This window comes from Mustela erminea, chromosome 11, assembly GCF_009829155.1.
Source record: "Mustela erminea isolate mMusErm1 chromosome 11, mMusErm1.Pri, whole genome shotgun sequence".
Lineage (NCBI taxonomy): Eukaryota > Metazoa > Chordata > Mammalia > Carnivora > Mustelidae > Mustela > Mustela erminea.
Genome location: NC_045624.1, coordinates 15,065,514 through 15,088,491, shown reverse-complemented (window position 1 = coordinate 15,088,491; position 22,978 = coordinate 15,065,514). Strand labels below are relative to the sequence as shown.

Here is a 22,978-nt window from a genome sequence, read left to right as displayed (position 1 = left end):
GTTCGTATAAATTTTAGCATCAGTTTGTCAGTTTCTACAAAAAGCCTGCTGGGATTATAATTGGAATTGCATTGAATCTTGAGCTAGTTTGGAGAGAAGGAGCGTCCTACCCATATTGAATGTTCCAATCTAGGGACAAGTTTAATGTCTCTTTTAAGGGTGATCATTAATTTTTGTTTCTTAGTTTTCATTATACAGGTCTTCATATAGTTTGTTAAAAGTATATCTAAGTATTTCATGTGTTGTTTTTGTTTTATTTGTTTTTATGTGTGTATGCTTTACAATTTTTTACATAGATGATTGTTTCCTGTAACTTAAAACAGTTTTACTTCTCCCTTTCCAACCTGTTCATCCTCTATTTCTTTGTGTTGATTTATTTTGTACTAACTAAAACAGCTTGGAATAGAAGTTGTGAGTGGAAGTCATTTGCTTTCTTCTGAGTCACACTGTAAAGCATTTACTGCTTTACAGTTTCATCATTAAATACGTTTCTACTCATTATTTCATCATTAAATATGTTTAAGAGTTTCATACATTACTTTTGTCAGGTTGAGGAAGTTTCCTTCTGTTCCTAGAGTGCTTAAAGTTTTTATGTTAAATGGGTGCTCAATTTTTCAAGGATAATCATTTAACTTTTTCTCCTTTATTATGTTAATATAATGAATTAGTTTAATTAATTTGAATGCTCAGCCAGCCTTGTATTTCTGTAATAAACTTAACCATGGTGTGTTATCCTTTTTATATATTTCTGAACTTGGTATTCTGATACTCTGTTAATGATTTTTGTTCATCTTTGTTCATGAGACATACTGATCTCTACTTTCCTGTCCTAGTATTGACTGCAGCTGATTTTAGTATCAGGGCATTACAGGCCTTATAAAATGAGATGAGAAGTGTGTTCTTTCTCTGTTTTCTAAGAGTTGTGTGGAGTTGATATTATCTTCATTAAATGTTTGTTGAATTCACCAGTGGATCCTTCTAGAGATAGGCTTTTTTCTGTGGAAAGTTTTTAGGCACAAAATCAGTTTCTTTGATATAGGGCAGTTCCATTTTTCTGTATTTTTAAGATTTTAGATAATTGTGTCTTTCAGAAAATTAATACATTTAATCAAGTTGATCACAATAATCCTATACTACTTTTTTAAGGTCCACACTGTCTGTACAGTGACCTCTATTTTTCTTATTTTTATTATTTTTTTGATCAGTCTAGCTAGAATATTAATTTTAACAACCCTCTCTCCCTCCTGACCTGACTTCAGTTTCATTGCCTTGTTTTCCTTTATTCCCATTTTCTCCCCCACCCCCGAGTAGTTTCTACTCATTATTTCCTTCATTCTACTTTCTTTGGGATTAATTTGCAATTCTTTTTCTAAATTCTTGACATGGAAGCTTCCTAGATCATTGATATATTTTTTTTTTAATGCCTTTCTTCATTAACATGGAAATCAGTTGTTTAATTTCCACAGATTTGGGGATTTTCCAGTTCTGTTTCTAATTTCCAAGTTTATCTCATTGTGGTCATGGAACGGATTGTGTGTATATTTAGTTCTTTTAATTTATTCATACTTATTTTGTTGCCCAGCATATGGTATATCTTGGTAAATATTCCAAACACACTTGAAGAATATATATTCTGCTAATGTTGGGTATTCTTTAAACATCAGTTACATCAAGTTATTTGGTTCTTTTGTCCAAGTCTTTTATATCTTTCTAAATCTATGTCTTACTGAATTGTCAGAGGAAAGTTGAAACCTCTATCATTTGGATTTGTCGGTTTTTCTTTTCAGCTGTATCAGTTTTTACATTGTATTATGAACCTTTGTTAATTAAATGCCTGTGCATTTAGGATTTATAGTCTTTGTAAGGAATTGACCTGTATATTATTACACATTGTCCCCAAATTGTATCTGTTAATGGTTCTTGTTCTGTTGTATACTCTGATATTATTATAAAGTCCTCCAGATTTTATAGGCTTATTGCTGAATGTGTATCTGTTTCTGTCTTTTGATTTTTTTTTTTAACCATGTATGTATGTAATTGGGTGTCTTGTAGGTAGTATTTAATAAGGTCTTTTGTTATATACATGTGTATGTATGCTTAAGTAGGAAGCCATCAGTTGTATTGATAGCACCATGGACAGAGCATTATTTTGTACTGTATAGATCCTCTACCTTTTTTTTTTTTAATAGATTTTTATTTAGGGGCGTCTGGGTGGCTCAGTGGGTTGGGCCTCTGCCTTTGGCTCAGGTCATGATCCCAGAGTCCTGGGATTGAGCCCCGCATCAGGCTTTTTCTGCTCAGCGGGGAGCCTGCTTCTTCCCTTCCTCTCTCTCTGCCTGCCTCTCTGCCTACTTGTGATCGCTGTCTGTCAAATAAATAAAATCTTTAAAAAAAAATTTTTTTTTAAATAGATTTTTATTTATTTGTCAGGGAGAGAGAGAGAGAACACAAGGAGTCAAAGTGGCAAGAAGAGGCAGAGAGAGAAGCATGCTCCTCACTGAGCAAGGAGCCCGATGCAGGACTTGATCTAAGGACCCTGGCATCATGACCTGAGCTGAAGGCAGCGGCTTAATCAACTGAGCCACCCAGGCGTCCCTAGATCTCTACTTTTTAGAACTCCAGTGGATGTTGAACTATAGATTCCTGATTGGTGGTGATCCATTGCATGGTCCTATCATTCAACTCACTTGTGTCTCTGATCCACAGTGTTTAATAAGAGACTTTAAATCCACATATGTCTCTTTTGTGGAGATGAGTAGTCAGAGTTGCCAGTCATTCTTAGTACTTAATGTCAAAACAGAAGCTCTGCATTATGCTTAGGTTTAGAAACTAAAACTTCACAAAAGGAGATAGCAGATAATATTCATATCTCCAGAACCCAAAAGCTGTAAACATTTAATTTGTAGAAAAAAGAATAATACCAGTAGGTTCATTTTAATTCTACCTGCTTTTGTAAGTGTATAATTTCATAAGTGTATAATCCTGTGACTCCTGTTTTATAACCTTATAGTTATCCATGTTTCATGATTTCATTTAGCATAGAAATTTACATTTAGATAGATAATGAACATATAACTCCAATAGTCCTTTTCCTTTAAAATGCAGAAAAATATAATACTGAAGTATTATTTCAATAAATAGGTGATTTCCTCATTTAGCTTCTTCCCAGGACATTCTCCATATTCTTACTTCTAGTATCAGCTGAGAGAAGCAATTTATAGCATTTATGAGATCCATTTGTTTTATTCTTTCTTTTAATTATAAAGTTGACTTCCTGCTTGTCTTTTGGATTTCAATTTTTCCCATTCCAAAATGGGATGTGAATTGTTTTCACATTATTCCCAGTCTTCCCAGAACAGTGTGTCAAAGGAATCACTTCCTTCATATAGGTGTCAGCTGTTTACTGTATGATATGCAATGTCTGGTTTTTCTTATACTCATAATTGTGAGCTTAGAATGAAGTTTGGGTGGAGACACAAATTTAAGATACACCCAACATTTAGTCCCTTTTGTTACTTTTGTTTATGTATTTGTTTTCCTGTTGTTACTTTTAGGTAGAGGTGCATTTATGGCTCTGAAATCATATATAGCATTAGTAGAGCATAGTTTGAGGGAATCAGACAAATGAGGTCATGCTGATCCTTTCAGAAGGTATCCCTTAGTACCTGGTTTTAGTTGGAAGGCACAAAGTTTGTAATGCACAGGTTTATCAGCCTGACTTAGTAGGCCCTTTTTGTACATTTATTCATATAATCCTTATTACAGTCCTGCCTCATATTTGTTCTAAAGAGTGTGAAGCATTTAGCACAATAACTGGAACACAGCAGAATCTCAATATGGTCACCATTATAATTTACTGTTGTTTTACAGAAGAGGAAATAGAAGCTCAAAAGGATTTAAGGGTTATAGAGCAATCAATAAAAGGAACAACCTAGTTCTATATTGTTTTAAACTCCATATTCTATCTCTTTTTATTTAAATGAGTTCCATGTAGAATGTGTACAAGATGTGTCATTAGGCAGGATTCAAATCCCACATTTGCCACTTAGTAGTTTTATGATCCTGGGCAAGTGATGGTGGCCAGTTTTCTGATTGTAAGATGGGGATTATATTTTTTGATTTGCTAGAACTGGTTTGCTCTGAGGATTACTAGACATCTAGTAACTAGTCTAGCATTAGAAGAGAGCTCTGACAAAAGCCAGCAGGTCTTTCACTGGGCCTCTGGTCTCATTTGCACCCATTCATCTCCCCTTGCTTTTAGGCCTTGGAAACAATTTAGTTCAGGAACAATGGATAGTTTGAAGTTAGTACTGGAGAGGAGCTGCTGCTTCTCTCTTTCCTAGGCCTAGCCACTCTCCAACTTGTGTGCTAATCATTCCCTTGGCTTTTCTTTAGAGTTCATTATCTATGTATGCTTTCCTATTTAATATTTTATTTGGATTGTATTGGATTTTTTCACTTAAATGGTCAGTATTCTTCTAGGACTTCCTTTCTTCACTCAATATTTTTTGGGGATTCAGTCATGTTGATATCTGTAGGTTAAGTGGATTGATTTCATTGCTGTAAAGTATTTTATTATTCAAATATATCACAGTATTTTGTTTCTACTGTTGATGGACATTTGGATTGTTTCCAGTTGTGAGCTTTTATAAGAAATGCTATGATGAACATTCTTGAACATACCTTCTCATGCTGAAGTATAAGAGTTTCTCAGTGTTGGAATTGTGAATCATATGGTATATGTATTATTAAAGGAGTTTATCATTTACCAAATACTTACTGAGCACTATGCCAGGGATTAATTCATGGACTAATATCCTATCTGTCAAAATGACATGATCTTTTAACCCATGGTTTTCTAAACATACTTGTAAAGTGTAGCAGTACAGAGCCTGCACTTGGGTCAGTCAGCCAAGGGTTCAAATCATAATTCCAATGCTGTGTGACCTTGATCAGATTAGCTGGAGTTTCTGATCTGTTTCCTCATCTTTATGAGGATAATGCAGTACATGTAAGGAGAACACTGAAGAAATGTTAGTTCATTTTAGGGTGTTTTTGTTCTGTTTTGTTTTTTACTTTTTATTTTGAAATAAATAAAAATAGGTTGATGGGAATTTACAGAGAGATCTAAGGTACCCAGTTTTTCCCAATGATTACATCTTCTGTAACTAGTACAAATCAAAACAAGAAAATTAGCACTGATAAAATAGTGCCTATAGTTCTTTACCATTTTATCACATGTGTAGATTCATATATCCATCATCACAATCAAGATACTAGCATTCTTGTTTTATTCCATCATCACCAAAGCTCTCTTTGTAGTCATATTTACCCTTTCCTTTCCCCATACTCCATCCCTAAATTCAGGCAAAGCACTAATTATTTTCCATCTCTGCAGTCTTATTTTGAGAATGTTATGTAAATGGAATCATTCATAAGTGGCCTTTTGAAATTAGCTCTTTTACTCAGAATGATACTTTTCATGTGTTTTGCCCATTTTCTAATGGAATGTTTGTTGTTTTCATTGTTGAGGTTTGAGGGTTCTTTATATATGGGAGATATGAATCGTTTCTCAGATCTGTGCTCTTTTAGTTTTTTTCCTTTTCCACATAAATATTGTAATAACATTGTCTATACTTAAAAAGTATATACTTACTTGCTTAGGATTTTGATAGGAATATACTGGTCTGTAGGTCAGTTTGGAGGGAATTGACATCTTTACTGCAGTGAATCTTCCAATCCATGAACACAGTATATCTCTCCTCAGCATTTTGTACTTTGAGTGCTAAGATGCTTTTACACATCTGTCAAAAATGAATTGGCCCTACTTGTGTGGATCTATTTCAGTTGTCCTGTTTTATTCATCTTTGTCTATCTCTTAATCAGTGACAGACATTCTTGATTATAGTAGCTATGTAATATCTTGAAATTAGATAGAATAGTTCCTCTTTCTTGTTTTCAGTATTGACTTAGCTACTATTATACATTTGCTTTTCTATATAAATTTAGAAATCTTGTCTATATCTACAAAAAAATGTTGCTGGGATATTAGGAATTGTGTAAAAACCACAGCTCACATTAAGGAGAATTGGCATCTTTACTACACTAATTATCCCTATCCATGAACGCTCTGTGTTTCTCCATTTATTTATATGATTTGTTTGTTCTCATCAGCATTTTATAGTTTTCGGCATATAAGTTCAATACAGGTTTTGCTATATTTACACCTAAGTGTTTCGGTTTGTTCAGAGCCAATTTCCAAATGGCTTTTCAAATTATCTCATACTGGGTAAGTCATAGTAGTTTGTACTTTTTGAGTAATCTGTTTTACTTACATTGTTAAATTTCTGTGACTAGTGTTAGTATTCCTCTATTATCCTTTTGATACCTGCATCATCTGTAGTGCTATTCCCTTTTTTTAATTCTTTGGTAAATTGTGTCTTTTCCTTTGCCATCTTCAGTCTTGCTGAAGGTTTGTTAACTTTATTGGCCTTTTCAAATAACCAGCTTTTTGTTTGATTGACTTCAGTTATCAATATCATTAGTCTCTGCTCTTATATTTATTATTTTCTGTCTTCTTTAAGATTGAAATTGAGTAGTCCGTGTTTCTTATGCTGCCTCTCTTAACATCTGGAAGAGGAGGGCCTCCTCCTTACTACTGGTGGATGGTGTTGAAGTCTCTTGTTACATCTTGATACCTCCCTTGGTAATAGGGGCATGGGTGTCTGTTCAACACTTCCCATTGTTCTTCATTGACGTATGGAAGGAGTGGGAACAGAGGTTACTGGTAGGCAGTAGTAAAAGTTCTGACTCTCCACTAGTCTTTTTCTAACACCAACCCAGCACAGAGGTAGAGGAGTACTGCATTACTGTCCTGGAGGGGCAAAATTCAGGCTCTTCCCATGATCTCCACTAATACTGCAGGGGGCCAAATTAGCGCCCAGTAAGGATGAAAGCCACCAGTCCCTACCAGTCTTCTCTGACAGACACAGCAGTGTGTGGTTGGGGGTACTTGGTTTCTTCTTAGCCAGGGTGGAGGTCTAGGCTTCCCACTGGACCTTTGCTGGTGGGAAAAAGAGCACAATTTTATCTGTTGTGTTTGGCTGGAGTAGAGCAGTTATTGTCTAGAAGTTTTGTCTTGGTGAGCTGCCTATTTCCTGGTCCTTTGGATAAAGAGGAGCAGGTTTCTGTGGGATTTTTTTGTTTGTTTATACCTGTTGATGTACATAGGATGGTGATTTCATGACTGCCTACTTTGGAATATATGAGGCTAAAAGAAAATCCAGTGAACTCATCACTGTGTCACTCTTCGGGTCCTGAGGACTCTAGCTAGTCTTCTTATGATTGTTTTGTATAGACAATCTCTCTTTCAGTCTTCCTATGATTGTTTTGTATAGAACACCCAGAGGTTTTAGCTGATAAGGAAAAATATGTTTATTCAATCTTACTTTTCGTGAAATGCTTTGTCACATACTTTGCAGATTGTTGTTATTAATTCATTGTTAGTAGCACATATTAGGTATATCTTTCCCAGGTTGGGCATTGTCTTGTTACTTTCTTCATGGTAATCTTTTGACTAGCTGTAGTTCTGATTGTAAATGAAATCAAGTTCATTAATCTTGCCCTTAATCTCTCAGTTTTTGTTTCTTTAGAAATTTATTCCCGCTCTAAGGTTATACAGATGTTCTCTTATATTTCTTTGGAAAGTTACAATGTCCTTAATCTTTTGAAAGAACTATTATTTTTAATTGGGTAGCGGTCTAATTCTTCCCCCTCCCACTTTGGAGAACTATAGCACCCTGAAAAGTTCATCCCTTTTCGCGTTGATCCCTAATGTCACATCTATCCTGTATAAAATGTTACATATGAGCCTGTTTCTGGTATTGTGTGTGTGTATTCTGTTCCACTTTTTTTTATCCTTACATAAATTTTACACCATTTTAATTACCATAGCTTTAGAATAAGTCCTTTACTTGGTAGGCATATCCCCCCAGCTTGTTGAAATTCCTGTTAGGATTATTAAAATTGCATTGAATCTATAGATACATTTGGGAAGAATTGGTATCTTTTACCATCGTGAACAGGTTTTTTTTTACTTAGATATATTTTAATATTTCTAAATACAACTTAACATTTTTCTCCACAGTGACCTTATATATTTAAAGCAATTATTTCCGAGTACTTGGTATATTTTTGTTATTGTTGTAAAATAGATTCTTTAATTTAAAAAATTTGTTTTTTGCTTACATATACAAATGAAATTGACCTTTGGATTACTTTATACTCATTCTTATGCATTTCATTTTACAAAAAAATGTACCTGGGAACTTTATCACAGTCTCCTTGGTAGAAATTACAGCATCAAGTGAATATTAGATTTTTAAAATTTTAATCAATTTAGATTTTAATTCATTAATTAGTTATTAGTTACTGTTTTACGAAGCACTATGAAAGATTATTCTCCCCCACCAAGCCACATATTTGCCCTTGTTAAAGGAAACACAATAGTGTTTCTTAATCTAACATGGAGATTTTAGGTAAGACAAGTAGGTTTGTACTCTCCTTTCAGAAATCCTGATTCTGTAGGTCCAAAAAAAATTGGAAGTCCCTTTTTAAAAACTCCACACGAGATTTTGAAAACCACTGCCAAGGGGAGTTGCTAACCGATAAAAGAGTAGCCCATGGGGTTATTAGAGGGTCATCTCATTGAAAATAATGAACTTTTATTCATTATTAAATAAACTAGGTGTGGGATATATCTATATGTCTACATACGTGTATACATATAATCCATATATGTATATAAACTGGATTGTTTTGTATTAAGTAATAATAGATATGACTTTGAAGAAAGTGGGCATTGTAAAAGAACCCAGTTACAGTTGGAATGAGATGTGCTTGTTTGGTGTTTACCGTATTTGTATTAAAACTTGGGATGAGAGCTCATGGATATAGAGAACAAATTGGTGGTTGTCTGAGGTGTAAAGGGTCATGGATGGGTGAAAGAATGAAGAGGGTCAAAGAATGAAGAGGTACAGATTTCCAGTTATAAAATGAGTAAATCATTGGGTTGTAATGCACAGCCTGGTGACTGTACTTTATGCTGTATTGCATATTTGAAAGTAACTAGAAGAGTGGATCTTGAAAATCTTACCACAAGAAGAAAACTTTTATAAATGTGCATGGTGACAGATGTTAACGAAACTTCTGTGGTGGTCATTTTGCAGTTACATACAATCAATCAAATCATTATGCTGTGCAAACCAAAAAAACTTAGAACACAATTTTGTTTTCCCCAGTTGGAGTCATTCGATGTCCAGTTTGCAGCCAAGAATGTGCAGAGAGACACATCATAGATAATTTTTTTGTGAAGGACACTACTGAGGTTCCCAGCAGTACAGTAGAAAAGTCTAATCAGGTAAGTGTACTAATTAAGTCTTAAACATTTTGCTTCTTCTTAATGAGGTGGCCTGGATTGTTGAAGGACTCTAAAATAAAAGGTGTCTGACTTTGACCATTATGTCTGTCCAGTTATATAATATTTTAAAAGGTAATAGAGTAATGAATAATTCATCTTAATGAATAAAATAGTGCCAATTCAGAAGCCTTGTTTGTACCCCCACCTTCCCTATCCCTTCAGAGAGAAAACCACTATTCTATATTTGACAGTATCTCTTTTTTTTTTGTAACTTTACTGTGTATTGACGGTTTTTTTTTTAAATTTCAAGCCCAACCTTTTTCATTTTTTTCTGTTTTAATGATGAACTCTATAATGATACATATGAAGCATATGTATCATTCCATAACCCACACATAGAACATTTCTATTGCCCCTTTAAATCTAAATTGATTTAATTCTAAATGAACTCTATAATGATACATATGAAACATACGTATCATTCCATAACCCACACATAGAACATTTCTACCCCTTTAAATCTAAATGGCCAGTCGCTGGTGGGTGAATTACAGTACTCTGGTGGAGGTGAGCTATGATTTAATTCTGTAGTGTACACTAAAGTGTAGTGTATTAGTGTACTTTTGAATCGTGATTCATTGATTTTTCTAGGCATTTCCTTAAAGTTGGAACATAGTATCTGTGAAGGAACAGAATCTGACAATGGAAAAAAAAATGTTCATTAACCTAACATGTAAAAATCGAAAAGGTAATGTTTATGACACTTAAGGAATCACATAGCTAAGTTTCCGTACTTTTCATTTTCAATTTTTTATTTCATGAAAGAACTGAGGGAATTTAGGGTTCACTTAAAATGAATATAGCCATTACTAACTAAAATATCCCTTTTGGGGGGCACCTGGGTAGCTCAGCTGGTTAGGCAGCCATCTCTTTCTTACGGCTCGGGTCATGATCTCACGGTTGTGTTATTGAGTCTCGTCTGGGCAGGGAGGCTGCTTGGGATTCTCTCTCTTTCCCTCTCCATCTGCCCTTACCCCCTTCCATGATGCACACATGGGTTTGCTTGCTCTCTCCCTCAAAAAAATTTTTTTCTTTAAATACTGCTTTTGTTTCAAAAATATCCATTGTTCATCAGAGGTCAAAACAGGGCTTGGTGCAGGGAATAAACTTTCTAGTTGTGAAACTGGTTTTAAAGCATGAAAATATAATTATTTATGTGAGCTACAGTGTCAAGTACTTAATACCTCTGAAAGTTTCCCTGTGAATACCAGTGATTTTTTTATCTTCTAGAGTGTCAGGTCACTTTGCTTCATATGTGATTATATTTATACTAGATATACTTTGTTAGTCATATCACTCACTCATTATGCTTCATCAGATGAACTCTAGCAGTGTGTCTGAGTGCTCAATCCAGAAAATTCAAAAGCAAAGCAGCATAAATCATTAACAGGATGGAGTTAAGATCCTATATGAATTGATGGTGATAAGAGATGAGTATTGAAGGGATTCTAAACTAAAGGACAAATTTAAGAGGCTGCTTTATGACTCTGTATAATCAGTTTTGGTAAGTTTACTCTGTTTTTTCCACAAAACATAATAGGAAAAAGTTATAAATTAGAGATAGTTCAAATTGACATCTTCATTTTAGATAAGTGAGGATAGGAAGGTTGTTAAACATGGTTCAGGAATAGGGTACTTGGAGGAATATTTGGGAATGAAGACAAGAGAGATGATAATGGCGGATGAAGGAAGCACTAGGCAAGAGGTAATGAGAGGGGCGCCTGGGTAGCTCAGTGGGTTAAGCCTCTGCCTTCTACTCAGGTCATGATCTCAAGGTCTTAGGATCGAGCCCTGGCTCTCTGTTCAGCAGAGAGCCTGCTTCCCTCTCTCTCTCTCTCTGCCTGCCTACTCTCTGCCTAACTTTCTCTCTTTCTCTCTCTCTGTCAAACAAATAGATAAAATCTTAAAAAAAAAAAAAAAAGAGAGAGAGAGAGAGAGATACTGAGAGCTGAGTTGAATTAGCCTGGTAGCAGTAAGGAGAGGGGAGGGTTTGATATACCTGCTTGGGTATGGAGGTGAGAGGGACCTCACTAACAGGACGTTGGTGCTTTTCACAGAGAGAAAGGAGGTAGCAAAGTAGATAGAGAATTGGTTTTGAATATGATTGAGTTTACCTATACGATTAAAGTAGTGTCACCTATATTCAAACTAGAACTCAGGATATTTTATAGCTGAAGAAAAATTCTCATTACAGATAAGTTTAAGCATTAGAGGAGAAGGGACGGTTTCACATAACGGACTCCCATATACATTACCTCACTTAATAGTCGTAAACTCGTTTTATGTTTAACCTGACACTCCCTCCGCGCCCACAGACACACACTATATTAAGTTGAAGTTATTCCCAGGCATTATATCATCTAATCCATAAATCTTTCAGTACTCCTATAGAAAAATATTTTTTTTATACACATAACCACCGTATTTTCATCTGTAAAAGAAATTTACAGTAATTCCTTAATATCATCAAAAATCCAGTGATAATGCTCTAATTGTGGTTTCTTTTTTTAAAACAGTGGTTTGCTTTTGTAAGGATCCAGTAAGGCCTACACAGTGCATTTGGTTGATTAGTCTCAACCCTATCTTTTAATTAATCTCAAATTATCCCTTTACTTCGCTGGCTTTCTTTTTCCTCCCTTTTCAACATTTGATAGATAAACTCGGTGTTAATCCTATACAGTTAGCCTTATTCTGCCTTTTGCTGGCCATCTTCGTAAAGTCATTTAACATTCTTCTGTCTCCTGTATTTTGTGTACATTGGCAGTAAAAATGTAGAGGCTGGTTTAGTTTCAGGTTCCGTTGGGTGAGAGAATACTTTTGATCCATATGTCTGTGTGGAAGCATAGGAATTTGGTTGTCTTTCTTTTTCCTGATGTCAGTGGCCATTAATGACCATTGCCATGCTCCCATGTTACATTACAGCCTTGGAAAATTATGACAGTCTCATTCTGTCATGCCCCTATATTTCTTAACTGGAAGAGAAACAGAAGGCTTCCTTCATTATTCTTTGTTATAAAGGAAAGGTAGGTTAAACACTTCTTTTCCTTTAGTTGCTAATTTTTAGTAGTCACTTAGTTTCTTAGCATTCTTCAGAGGTTGACTAATGAGTGGTATATGTGTGTGTCTCATGAAATTATGGATTTTTTTTTTTTTTTTGACAGATCAGAAGTAGGCAGAGAGGTAGGCAGAGAGAGAGGAGGAGCCTGCCGAGTAGAGAGCTCGATGCGGGGCTCGAGCCCTGAGATCATAACCTGAGCTGAAGGCAGAGGCTTAACCCACTGAGCCACCCAGGCACCCCAAATTCATGGATTTTTAACATAAAATGTGTTACAGTAATTGTTGTTATTGATGCTCCACTTGTGCCATCTTGGCAACAGGAGCCTCACATTGATTCCTGAGTCATTCTGATACAATCGCAATCATCACTGCTGTCTCCCCTGCCTTCTGTTTTGACATATTGTTAGATGTTTTGGTTCCTTTTGGTCAGATATGATATCTGGAGACCACAGTATACGTGTGGGGTTACTCATCACCATTGGGTTGGTCATTTTTCTAGGCCTTGCAGGAGAATAATTTAGCAAACACTCTTTATTCAAAAAAGAGAGTGACTCCGCTTACTGTGTTGAACACTGCATGATATATAGAATTTTCAAATCCTAAAATTATACACCTGAAACTAATATAACACTATGTTAATTACACTTGAATAAAAAAGAATAAGCAAGTCCATCTGTCTTGCTCTTGAATTTAGGCCACATAGTATCTCTTGGGGCTCAGGCAGGATTCCTCTCTAAGGCATCTTTTTATTAAGAAGCTCATCAGCCAGGTATCTGGGTGGCTCAGTTGGTTAAGCGACTGTCTTCAGCTCCGGTCATGATCCCAGAGTCCTGGGATCAAATCCTATATTGGGCTGCCCCTACTTTGCGGTGACCCTGCTTTTCCCTCTCCCTCTGCCTGCCACTCCCTCTGCTTGCGCACGCTCTCTCTTTCTTTCTCTTTGTGTCAAATAAGTAAAATCTTAAAAAAAAAAAAAAGAAGCAGCTCATCAACCTCAAACACGTGGAATTATTATAATAGAATCTTTGAAATCTTTTTTTTTTTTTAAGATTTTATTTATTTATTTGACAGACAGAGATCACAAGTAGGCAGAGAAGCAGGCAGAGAGAGAGGAGGAAGCAGGCTCCCCGCTGAGCAGAGAGCCCAATGCGGGGCTCGATCCCAGAACCCTGGGATCATGACCTGAGCTGAAGGCAGAGGCTTTAACCCACTGAGCCACCCAGGCGCCCCGAATCTTTGAAATCTTTATTAAGTGTCAGGGAAAGGGATAAACAGAATACAAGTGATAGAAAACTATTAACCTTAGTAAGGAAACTAGTGTTTTTAAGAAGGCTAGGATTTTAGAAAAATAATGGGTGCAGATTTTTAACAGAAAAGCAGCCAAGTTTAGTATTAATGGTCAAAATGTGTTTACCAAGTGAACAAATTTCTGGAGCAAAAAATGTGAGAAATGATCCCATAACCTCAGGCAGCAAATGGCTATTCTCTACATCAAAAGAACCCTGAAACTGCATCCCCCTAGTGACAGAACCACCAGATGATAGCGTAAAAATTCAGTATATAGATATTTGATCTATAGGATACCAAATGTCTAACTGTCATGTTTTGTTCCTGTTATATTTCTACCAAACAGATAATTTGACCTGGTATGCTACAGAGTATGTGAGAAATTAGGGTTGTAGCCATGCCTTCTGGGCCATCCCGTAAGATGACCAGGATCATCTCCAGTGCAGCAAGTCTTTGAGGCTCTATCTTGACCCTGCTGAGGATCACAGAAGGCTCCCCTTTTCCCTTCTCTTCCCTGCCCTGTCATTTGAATAGCACCGAAGAAGACTGATAACCCGCTCAGTTATCAGGAGAGTTGTGGATCTGCTGAAAATTCAAATTCAGCAGAGGGGATCAAATCTGTGATTACTAAATGTGGCTGTGTTCCACCCCTAAGCAAACTGAAAGCCTGACTGGATGCTCATGAGAAGTTACTGAGGGAGGATGTAACATCTATCTCTAAGATTCCAGTAGCTAGAAGACTTTAAGAAGAGAAGTAGATTTCATTTGGCTCAATAGTGCACTCTCCAAAGTTAAAATATGCTTCTGTATGAGGTAATGGGTGCCTAATTGTTGATAATATACAAGCAGCAACTGTCTAGGAAGGAAAAAACAAATACACCACAAGTATATATTGATATTTATAGGATTTGTAGATCTTACAATTTAGATTTGTAGATCTTACTTTTTAAATTTTATGTTTATCTCACTTGTCTGACATTGGAAATTTTAGTTCGTAATTACATTGGCATAATTATTTATTTTCTCCAAATATATATAATTACGTTATAGGGTATATCATCAGTTTTGGTATAATCAGGAGCCATCTTAATTCTTAAGAATTAACTAGATATAAACTTGTTTACTGAAAGGATAAGTAAAAAAATACTTAAAGTATCATATGGCAACTATAAAGATGCAGCTCAGAGAACAAAGAGAAAAGGTTGAAATTAGGCAAAGTTAGAGGAAGGGTCTTGTGGAACATCAGCTCAAACATCTGAAGAGAGGCAGTGCTGTTTGTCCCATATTGGTGTCTTGAGTGTTTGGCCTTGGGATCGCAGACCTCGGAGGAGCAGGAGTAGGCCTGTGGTGTCATTATCTCCAAAGCTGATTCCATGAGGATTGGAAAAACTGCAAACTAGAGCTAAGTGCTGCTCCCAGGGTGAAGTAGCATTGATTGGCATGATGTTCACAGAAAATGCAAGCAGATAGCAAGACAACTAAGATGAAGTACCTTCTTCCCTCTGGCATTGCAGTCTCCCCCCAGCACCATCTGTTGTTAGAATCTAATGTGGAACCAGGTCATAAAGCATAAATACGGTTTGCAGAGTCAGAGTAAGGAAGAATAGAGTTGGGACTGAAAGTAGAAATTATAGTGCTGTTTCTGTCAAAATAGAAAGCAAGGAAGACAGTAATCACTGCATGTATGTACTGGAGATAGTGAATCAAATCATAATTTTTTCCAGGTTTTTATTTAAATTCCAGTTAGTTAACATAGACTGTAATATTTCGAAGTTACTTGAAATAAATAATTCTTGGAAGTTAAGCCACCCACTTGATAGGCAGATTCATTTGTTTCACTTGCTTTTGGTTTTTAGGGATTTAACTTTTTTAATTTAAATTTGTAGGACTACATATAAAACATTCCTGTAGTTCTAAAGTAAAATCCATAAAACACAGTGTGTTGAGAGAACTCGAACTTCTATTGCTGTTTAATCTACCCTTATACCTTATTTCTTCTCTACCCTATAGGTAACCATTTATTTTCCTTTATTCTTTCATTTAAAATATTTTACATATAATTTTAAGTAATTTTATATTATTTAAGAAATATTAGCAAATGTTATTTCACCTATCTCCATCTTTCTTAGAAGAGCAGTAGCATGATATGCTTGTCCACTTTTCCTTTTTCATTTTACCTCATATACTATAGATACTTTATTCTTTCTTGTAGCATAGTGTGGAGATTAAATTTTAGGTGATATCCTTAAAGACAAGATAGTTGAAGCTAAGGGAGTATGGACGAGACAATCCCCAGATCTAACAAAAATGTACAGAATTGGAGGAGGACGGTGGGGTTGGGTTCCGGAGGGCAATCAGGGAGATAAGAGTATCTGGAGGTATCAAGGAATCAGAAGTAGGAAGTAGGAGTCAATAATGTTAGAAACGTTAGCTGATAAGAGCTGAGAAAAGGCAGTGTTTGAATTAATGAAAATGTTATCTAGGTATTTGGAATTTGGCTACCATAAAGTGCTAACTGAGGGGGGGGATTCCCCCCCCCCAGCTACGGAAGATAACATGAGGACTGCTTACATGTAACTTTAATATCTTTTCTCAGAGAAGAGTGCCACCCTCTGCACAGTTACACAAACTGGCAACAGAGGAGCTGTCCCTCCTTCACCTCCCATATCCAGGGCATCCTCTGAACCAGTTTTACCATCAGTCTTCCTCATTCATTCCCACTTCCACCTAAACCACTGGAAAAAACCTCTTGTCTCTGCAGAAAGTACTTGCCCCTTTTATAATCTGTTCCTATATTACAGTGACAGTGATTTTTTAAAACTACAAGTATGGCCATGTCACTTACTAAAAAGCTTTTAGAAGACTTCTTCAGACAAGGACCCAAATGGCCATGTGATCATGCTTGATCCGGCCCCTCTGCCTGCCTTGTCCCTAGCTGCTTCTCTTGCCAGTCTTCCCTTGATCTCTGCACTTCAGTCATACTTTCTGTCAGTTCTTTGAACTTGCTGTACTCTTCTTGCCAGAGGCTTTTGTACATGGTGTTCTCTCTGCCTAGAAGTCTTTTCATCAGTAACTGATGACTCAACTTTCATATCTTAGTATTAATATGACCTCCTTAGAGAAAGCCTTGCCTGGGTAATCTCTGCTTTCTCCAACACTCCAGCCCCATTAAAATGAGATCAGTTTCCCCTATCATGCACTTTTATAGCTTCTCATACCTTTCCCTTATAGCATTTCTCAGTTTGTAATTACGTATTGGTGTAATTCTTCCACTAATGTTTGTGTGCCTCACATTTCATCTCAGCACTACTCAACAAAATCTGTTACTAACCGCACTTTAAAGATGAGCATTCTAAGTAACCTGACCAAGACTACCCAGCTAGTAAGTGTGGAATGGGGATAGGAACCCACACTCCCATCTGTGAGACTCCTGGTATCATAAGAGCAGGAACCACATTTGCTTTTCCACATTGTTAATCCTCAGCACTTAGCATTGTGCCTGGAGTATTTGATCTATTGAGTGAAGGACAATGCCATATTTCCATTTCATATGCTTATAATTTAAAACATGTCAGTTTAAATTTATACAAACTGTTAAGATAACTGTGATAGAGCAAGTATGATTTGTATATCATTTTTATATGATTAATTGACCACCTTTTCCTTTTTCTTAAAACTTAATGTGACTTATTTCTCTTATAGGTGTGTACAAGCTGTGAGGACAATGCAGAAGCTAATGGGTTTTGTGTAGAATGTGTTGAGTGGCTCTGCAAGACCTGCATCCGAGCTCATCAAAGAGTGAAGTTCACGAAAGACCACACTGTGAGACAGAAGGAGGAGGTATCTCCAGGTACTAAATTGGTTTTAATCTCTTTTTGTCTCTTTCCATCCCACTCTTCTTTCTCTTCCTCTACTGACTTTGTTTTGATACAATTGTAAGCATTAAATACACTCTTGTTTTTTTAGTACAAGGAGGTCTGTATTGTAACTGAACTTTGGAGACTTAAAAATATTGTTAAATATGAATAGATAGAGAATCTTTCTGCCTTACATTCATACTCCCAATCCCCTCTTCTGGAAATGCTTGAATTTGGTGTAAATGTATAGCAAATGAAAAAAAAAATGCTTTTTAAACTTCACTTCTCTTAATTCTAAGGTGACAAGAGGTGGGCTTAATCAAAGTTTTATAACTCTTTCCCCTCTGATATTGTTGTGGTAAACCTGGTTCATGATATTTGATATGTAGATAACTAAAGAAGCTCTGCTTTTTATGTAATATACGGTTTCTGTTTTTATGGTATTGCTTATAATGTGAAGTTTACAAATGTATTCTTTTATTGTAGTAAAATATTGTAGTAAAATGCAAGCAACTTAAAAACTTGCCATTTAAACCATTTTTTTTTTTTTTTTTTTTTTTTTTTATTTATTTATTTATTTATTTATTTATTTTTTTAATATTTAATTTATTTTTTATTTTTTTTTTTTATTTCCAGCATAACAGTATTCATTATTTTTGCACCACACCCCGTGCTCCATGCAATCCGTGCCCTCTATAATACCCACCACCTGGTACCCCAACCTCCCACCCCCCGTCCCTTCAAAACCCTCAGATTGTTTTTCAGAGTCCATAGTCTCTCATGGTTCACCTCCCCTTCCAATTTCCCCCAACTCCCTTCTCCACTCTAAGTCCCCATGTCCTCCATGCTATTTGTTATGCTCCACAAATAAGTGAAACCATATATGATAATTGACTCTCTCTGCTTGACTTATTTCACTCAGCATAATCTCTTCCAGTCCCGTCCATGTTGCTACAAAAGTTGGGTATTCATCCTTTCTGATGGAGGCATAATACTCTATCCCCAGGGGTACAGGTCTGTGAATCACCAGGTTTACACACTTCATAGCACTCACCAAAGCACATACCCTCCCCGATGTCCATAATCCCACCCCCTTCTCCCAAAACCCCTCCCCCCAGCAACCCTCAGTTTGTTTTGTGAGATTAAAAGTCACTTATGGTTTGTCTCCCTCCCAATCCCATCTTGTTTCCTTTATTCTTCTCCTACCCACTTAAGCCCCCATGTTGCATCACCACTTCCTCATATCAAGGAGATCATATGATAGTTGTCTTTCTCTGCTTGACTTATTTCGCTAAGCATGATACGCTCTAGTTCCATCCATGTTGTCGCAAATGGCAAGATTTCATTTCTTTTGATGGCTGCATAGTATTCCATTGTGTATATATACCACATCTTCTTGATCCATTCATCTGTTGATGGACATCTAGGTTCTTTCCATAGTTTGGCTATTGTGGACATTGCTGCTATAAACATTCGGGTGCACGTGCCCCTTTGGATCACTACGTTTGTATCCTTAGGGTAAATACCCAATAGTGCAATTGCTGGGTCATAGGGCAGTTCTATTTTCAACATTTTGAGGAACCTCCATGCTGATTTCCAGAGTGGCTGCACCAGCTTGCATTCCCACCAACAGTGTAGGAGGGTTCCCCTTTCTCCGCATCCTCGCCAGCATCTGTCATTTCCTGACTTGTTTATTTTAGCCATTCTGACTGGTGTGAGGTGATATCTCATTGTGGTTTTGATTTGTATTTCCCTGATGCCGAGTGATATGGAGCACTTTTTCATGTGTCTGTTGGCCATCTGGATGTCTTCTTTGCAGAAATGTCTGTTCATGTCCTCTGCCCATTTCTTGATTGGATTATTTGTTCTTTGGGTGTTGAGTTTGCTAAGTTCTTTATAGATTCTGGACACTAGTCCTTTATCTGATATGTCATTTGCAAATATCTTCTCCCATTCTGTCAGTTGTCTTTTGATTTTGTTAACCGTTTCCTTTGCTGTGCAAAAGCTTTTGATCTTGATGAAATCCCAATAGTTCATTTTTGCCCTTGCTTCCCTTGCCTTTTGCGTTGTTCCTAGGAAGATGTTGCTGCGGTTGAGGTCAAAGAGGTTGCTGCCTGTGTTCTCCTCAAGGATTTTGATGGATTCCTTTCGCACATTGAGGTCCTTCATCCATTTTGAGTCTATTTTTGTGTGTGGTGTAAGGAAATGGTCCAATTTCATTTTTCTGCATGTGGCTGTCCAATTTTCCCAGCACCATTTATTGAAGAGGCTGTCTTTTTTCCATTGGACATTCTTTCCTGCTTTGTCGAAGATTAGTTGACCATAGAGTTGAGGGTCTATTTCTGGGCTCTCTATTCTGTTCCATTGATCTATGTGTCTGTTTTTGTGCCAGTACCATGCTGTCTTGATGACGACAGCTTTGTAATAGAGCTTGAAGTCCGGAATTGTGATGCCACCAACGTTGGCTTTCTTTTTCAATATCCCTTTGGCTATTCGAGGTCTTTTCTGGTTCCATATAAATTTTAGCATTATTTGTTCCATTTCTTTGAAAAAGATGGATGGTACTTTGATAGGAATTGCATTAAATGTGTAGATTGCTTTAGGTAGCATAGACATTTTCACAATATTTATTCTTCCAATCCAGGAGCATGGAACATTTTTCCATTTCTTTGTGTCTTCCTCAATTTCTTTCATGAGTACTTTATAGTTTTCTGAGTATAGATTCTGTGTCTCTTTGGTTAGGTTTATTCCTAGGTATCTTATGGTTTTGGGTGCAATTGTAAATGGGATTGACTCCTTAATTTCTCTTTCTTCTGTCTTGCTGTTGGTGTAGAGAAATGCAACTGATTTCTGTGCATTGATTTTATATCCTGACACTTTACTGAATTCCTGTATAAGTTCTAGCAGTTTTGGAGTGGAGTCTTTTGGGTTTTCCACATATAGTATCATATCATCTGCGAAGAGTGATAATTTGACTTCTTCTTTGCCGATTTGGATGCCTTTAATTTCCTTTTGTTGTCTGATTGCTGAGGCTAGGACTTCTAGTACTATGTTGAATAGCAGTGGTGATAATGGACATCCCTGCCGTGTTCCTGACCTTAGCAGAAAAGCTTTCAGTTTTTCTCCATTGAGAATGATATTTGCGGTGGGTTTTTCATAGATGGCTTTGATGATATTGAGGTATGTGCCCTCTATCCCTACACTTTGAAGAGTTTTGATCAGGAAGGGATGCTGTACTTTGTCAAATGCTTTTTCAGCATCTATTGAGAGTATCATATGGTTCTTGTTCTTTCTTTTATTGATGTGTTGTATCACATTGACTGATTTGCGGATGTTGAACCAACCTTGCAACCCTGGAATAAATCCCACTTGGTCGTGGTGAATAATCTTTTTAATGTACTGTTGAATCCTATTGGCTAGTATTTTGTTGAGTATTTTCGCATCTGTGTTCATCAAAGATATCGGTCTATAGCTCTCTTTTTTGGTGGGATCCTTGTCTGGTTTTGGGATCAAGGTGATGCTGGCCTCATAAAATGAGTTTGGAAGTTTTCCTTCCATTTCTATTTTTTGGAACAGTTTCAGGAGAATAGGAATTAGTTCTTCTTTAAATGTTTGGTAGAATTCCCCCGGGAAGCCGTCTGGCCCTGGGCTTTTGTTTGTTTGGAGATTTTTAATGACTGTTTCAATCTCCTTACTGGTTATGGGTCTGTTCAGGCTTTCTATTTCTTCCTGGTTCAGTTGTGGTAGTTTATATGTTTCTAGGAATGCATCCATTTCTTCCAGATTGTCAAATTTATTGGCGTAGAGTTGCTCATAGTATGTTCTTATAATAGTTTGTATTTCTTTGGTGTTAGTTGTGATCTCTCCTCTTTCATTCATGATTTTATTTATTTGGGTCTTTTCTCTTTTCTTTTTGATAAGTCGGGCCAGGGGTTTATCAATTTTATTAATTCTTTCAAAGAACCAGCTCCTAGTTTCGTTGATTTGTTCTATTGTTTTTTTGGTTTCTATTTCATTGATTTCTGCTCTGATCTTTATGATTTCTCTTCTCCTGCTGGGCTTAGGGTTTCTTTCTTGTTCTTTCTCTAGCTCCTTTAAGTGTAGGGTTAGGTTGTGTACCTGAGATCTTTCTTGTTTCTTGAGAAAGGCTTGTACCGCTATATATTTTCCTCTCAGGACTGCCTTTGTTGTGTCCCACAGATTTTGAACCGTTGTATTTTCATTATCATTTGTTTCCATGATTTTTTTCAATTCTTCTTTAATTTCCCGGTTGACCCATTCATTCTTTAGAAGGATGCTGTTTAGTCTCCATGTATTTGGGTTCTTTCCAAACTTCCTTTTGTGGTTGAGTTCTAGCTTTAGAGCACTGTGGTCTGAAAATATGCAGGGAATGATCCCAATCTTTTGATACCGGTTGAGTCCTGATTTAGGACCGAGGATGTGATCTATTCTGGAGAATGTTCCATGTGCACTAGAGAAGAATGTGTATTCTGTTGCTTTGGGATGAAATATTCTGAATATATCTGTGATGTCCATCTGGTCCAGTGTGTCGTTTAAGGCCTTTATTTCCTTGCTGATCTTTTGCTTGGATGATCTGTCCATTTCAGTGAGGGGAGTGTTAAAGTCCCCTACTATTATTGTATTATTGTTGATGTGTTTCTTTGATTTTGTTATTAATTGGTTTATATAGTTGGCTGCTCCCACGTTGGGGCCATAGATATTTAAAATTGTTAGATCTTCTTGTTGGACAGACCCTTTGAGTATGATATAGTGTCCATCCTCATCTCTTATTATAGTCTTTGGCTTAAAATCTAATTGATCTGATATAAGGATTGCCACTCCTGCTTTCTTCTGATGTCCATTAGCATGGTAAATTCTTTTCCACCCCCTCACTTTAAATCTGGAGGTGTCTTCGGGCTTAAAATGAGTTTCTTGGAGGCAACATATAGATGGGTTTTGTTTTTTTATCCATTCTGATACCCTGTGTCTTTTGACAGGGGCATTTAGCCCATTAACATTCAGGGTAACTATTGAGAGATATGAATTTAGTGCCATTGTATTGCCTGTAAGTTGACTGTTACTGTATATGGTCTCTGTTCCTTTCTGATCTACCACTTGTAGGCTCTCTCTTTGCTTAGAGGACCCCTTTCAATATTTCCTGTAGAGCTGGTTTGGTATTTGCAAATTCTTTCAGTTTTTGTTTGTCCTGGAAGCTTTTAATCTCTCCTTCCATTTTCAATGATAGCCTAGCTGGATATAGTATTCTTGGCTGCATGTTTTTCTCGTTTAGTGCTCTGAA

At 36.5% G+C, this 22,978-nt stretch overlaps 1 protein-coding gene across 4 annotated transcripts in view; it reads left to right on the top strand.

The window, feature by feature from the left end:
* Positions 1–22,978, top strand: part of TRIM24 (tripartite motif containing 24) — a 99,407-nt gene that overhangs the window by 26,567 nt on the left and 49,862 nt on the right. For all 4 annotated transcript variants that reach the window (XM_032304208.1, XM_032304207.1, XM_032304206.1 and 1 more), the window contains exons 2-3: positions 9,300–9,418; positions 17,525–17,672. In XM_032304208.1, the coding sequence (XP_032160099.1) occupies positions 9,300–9,418; positions 17,525–17,672 (267 nt within the window). The remainder of the gene's footprint in view (positions 1–9,299; positions 9,419–17,524; positions 17,673–22,978) is intronic.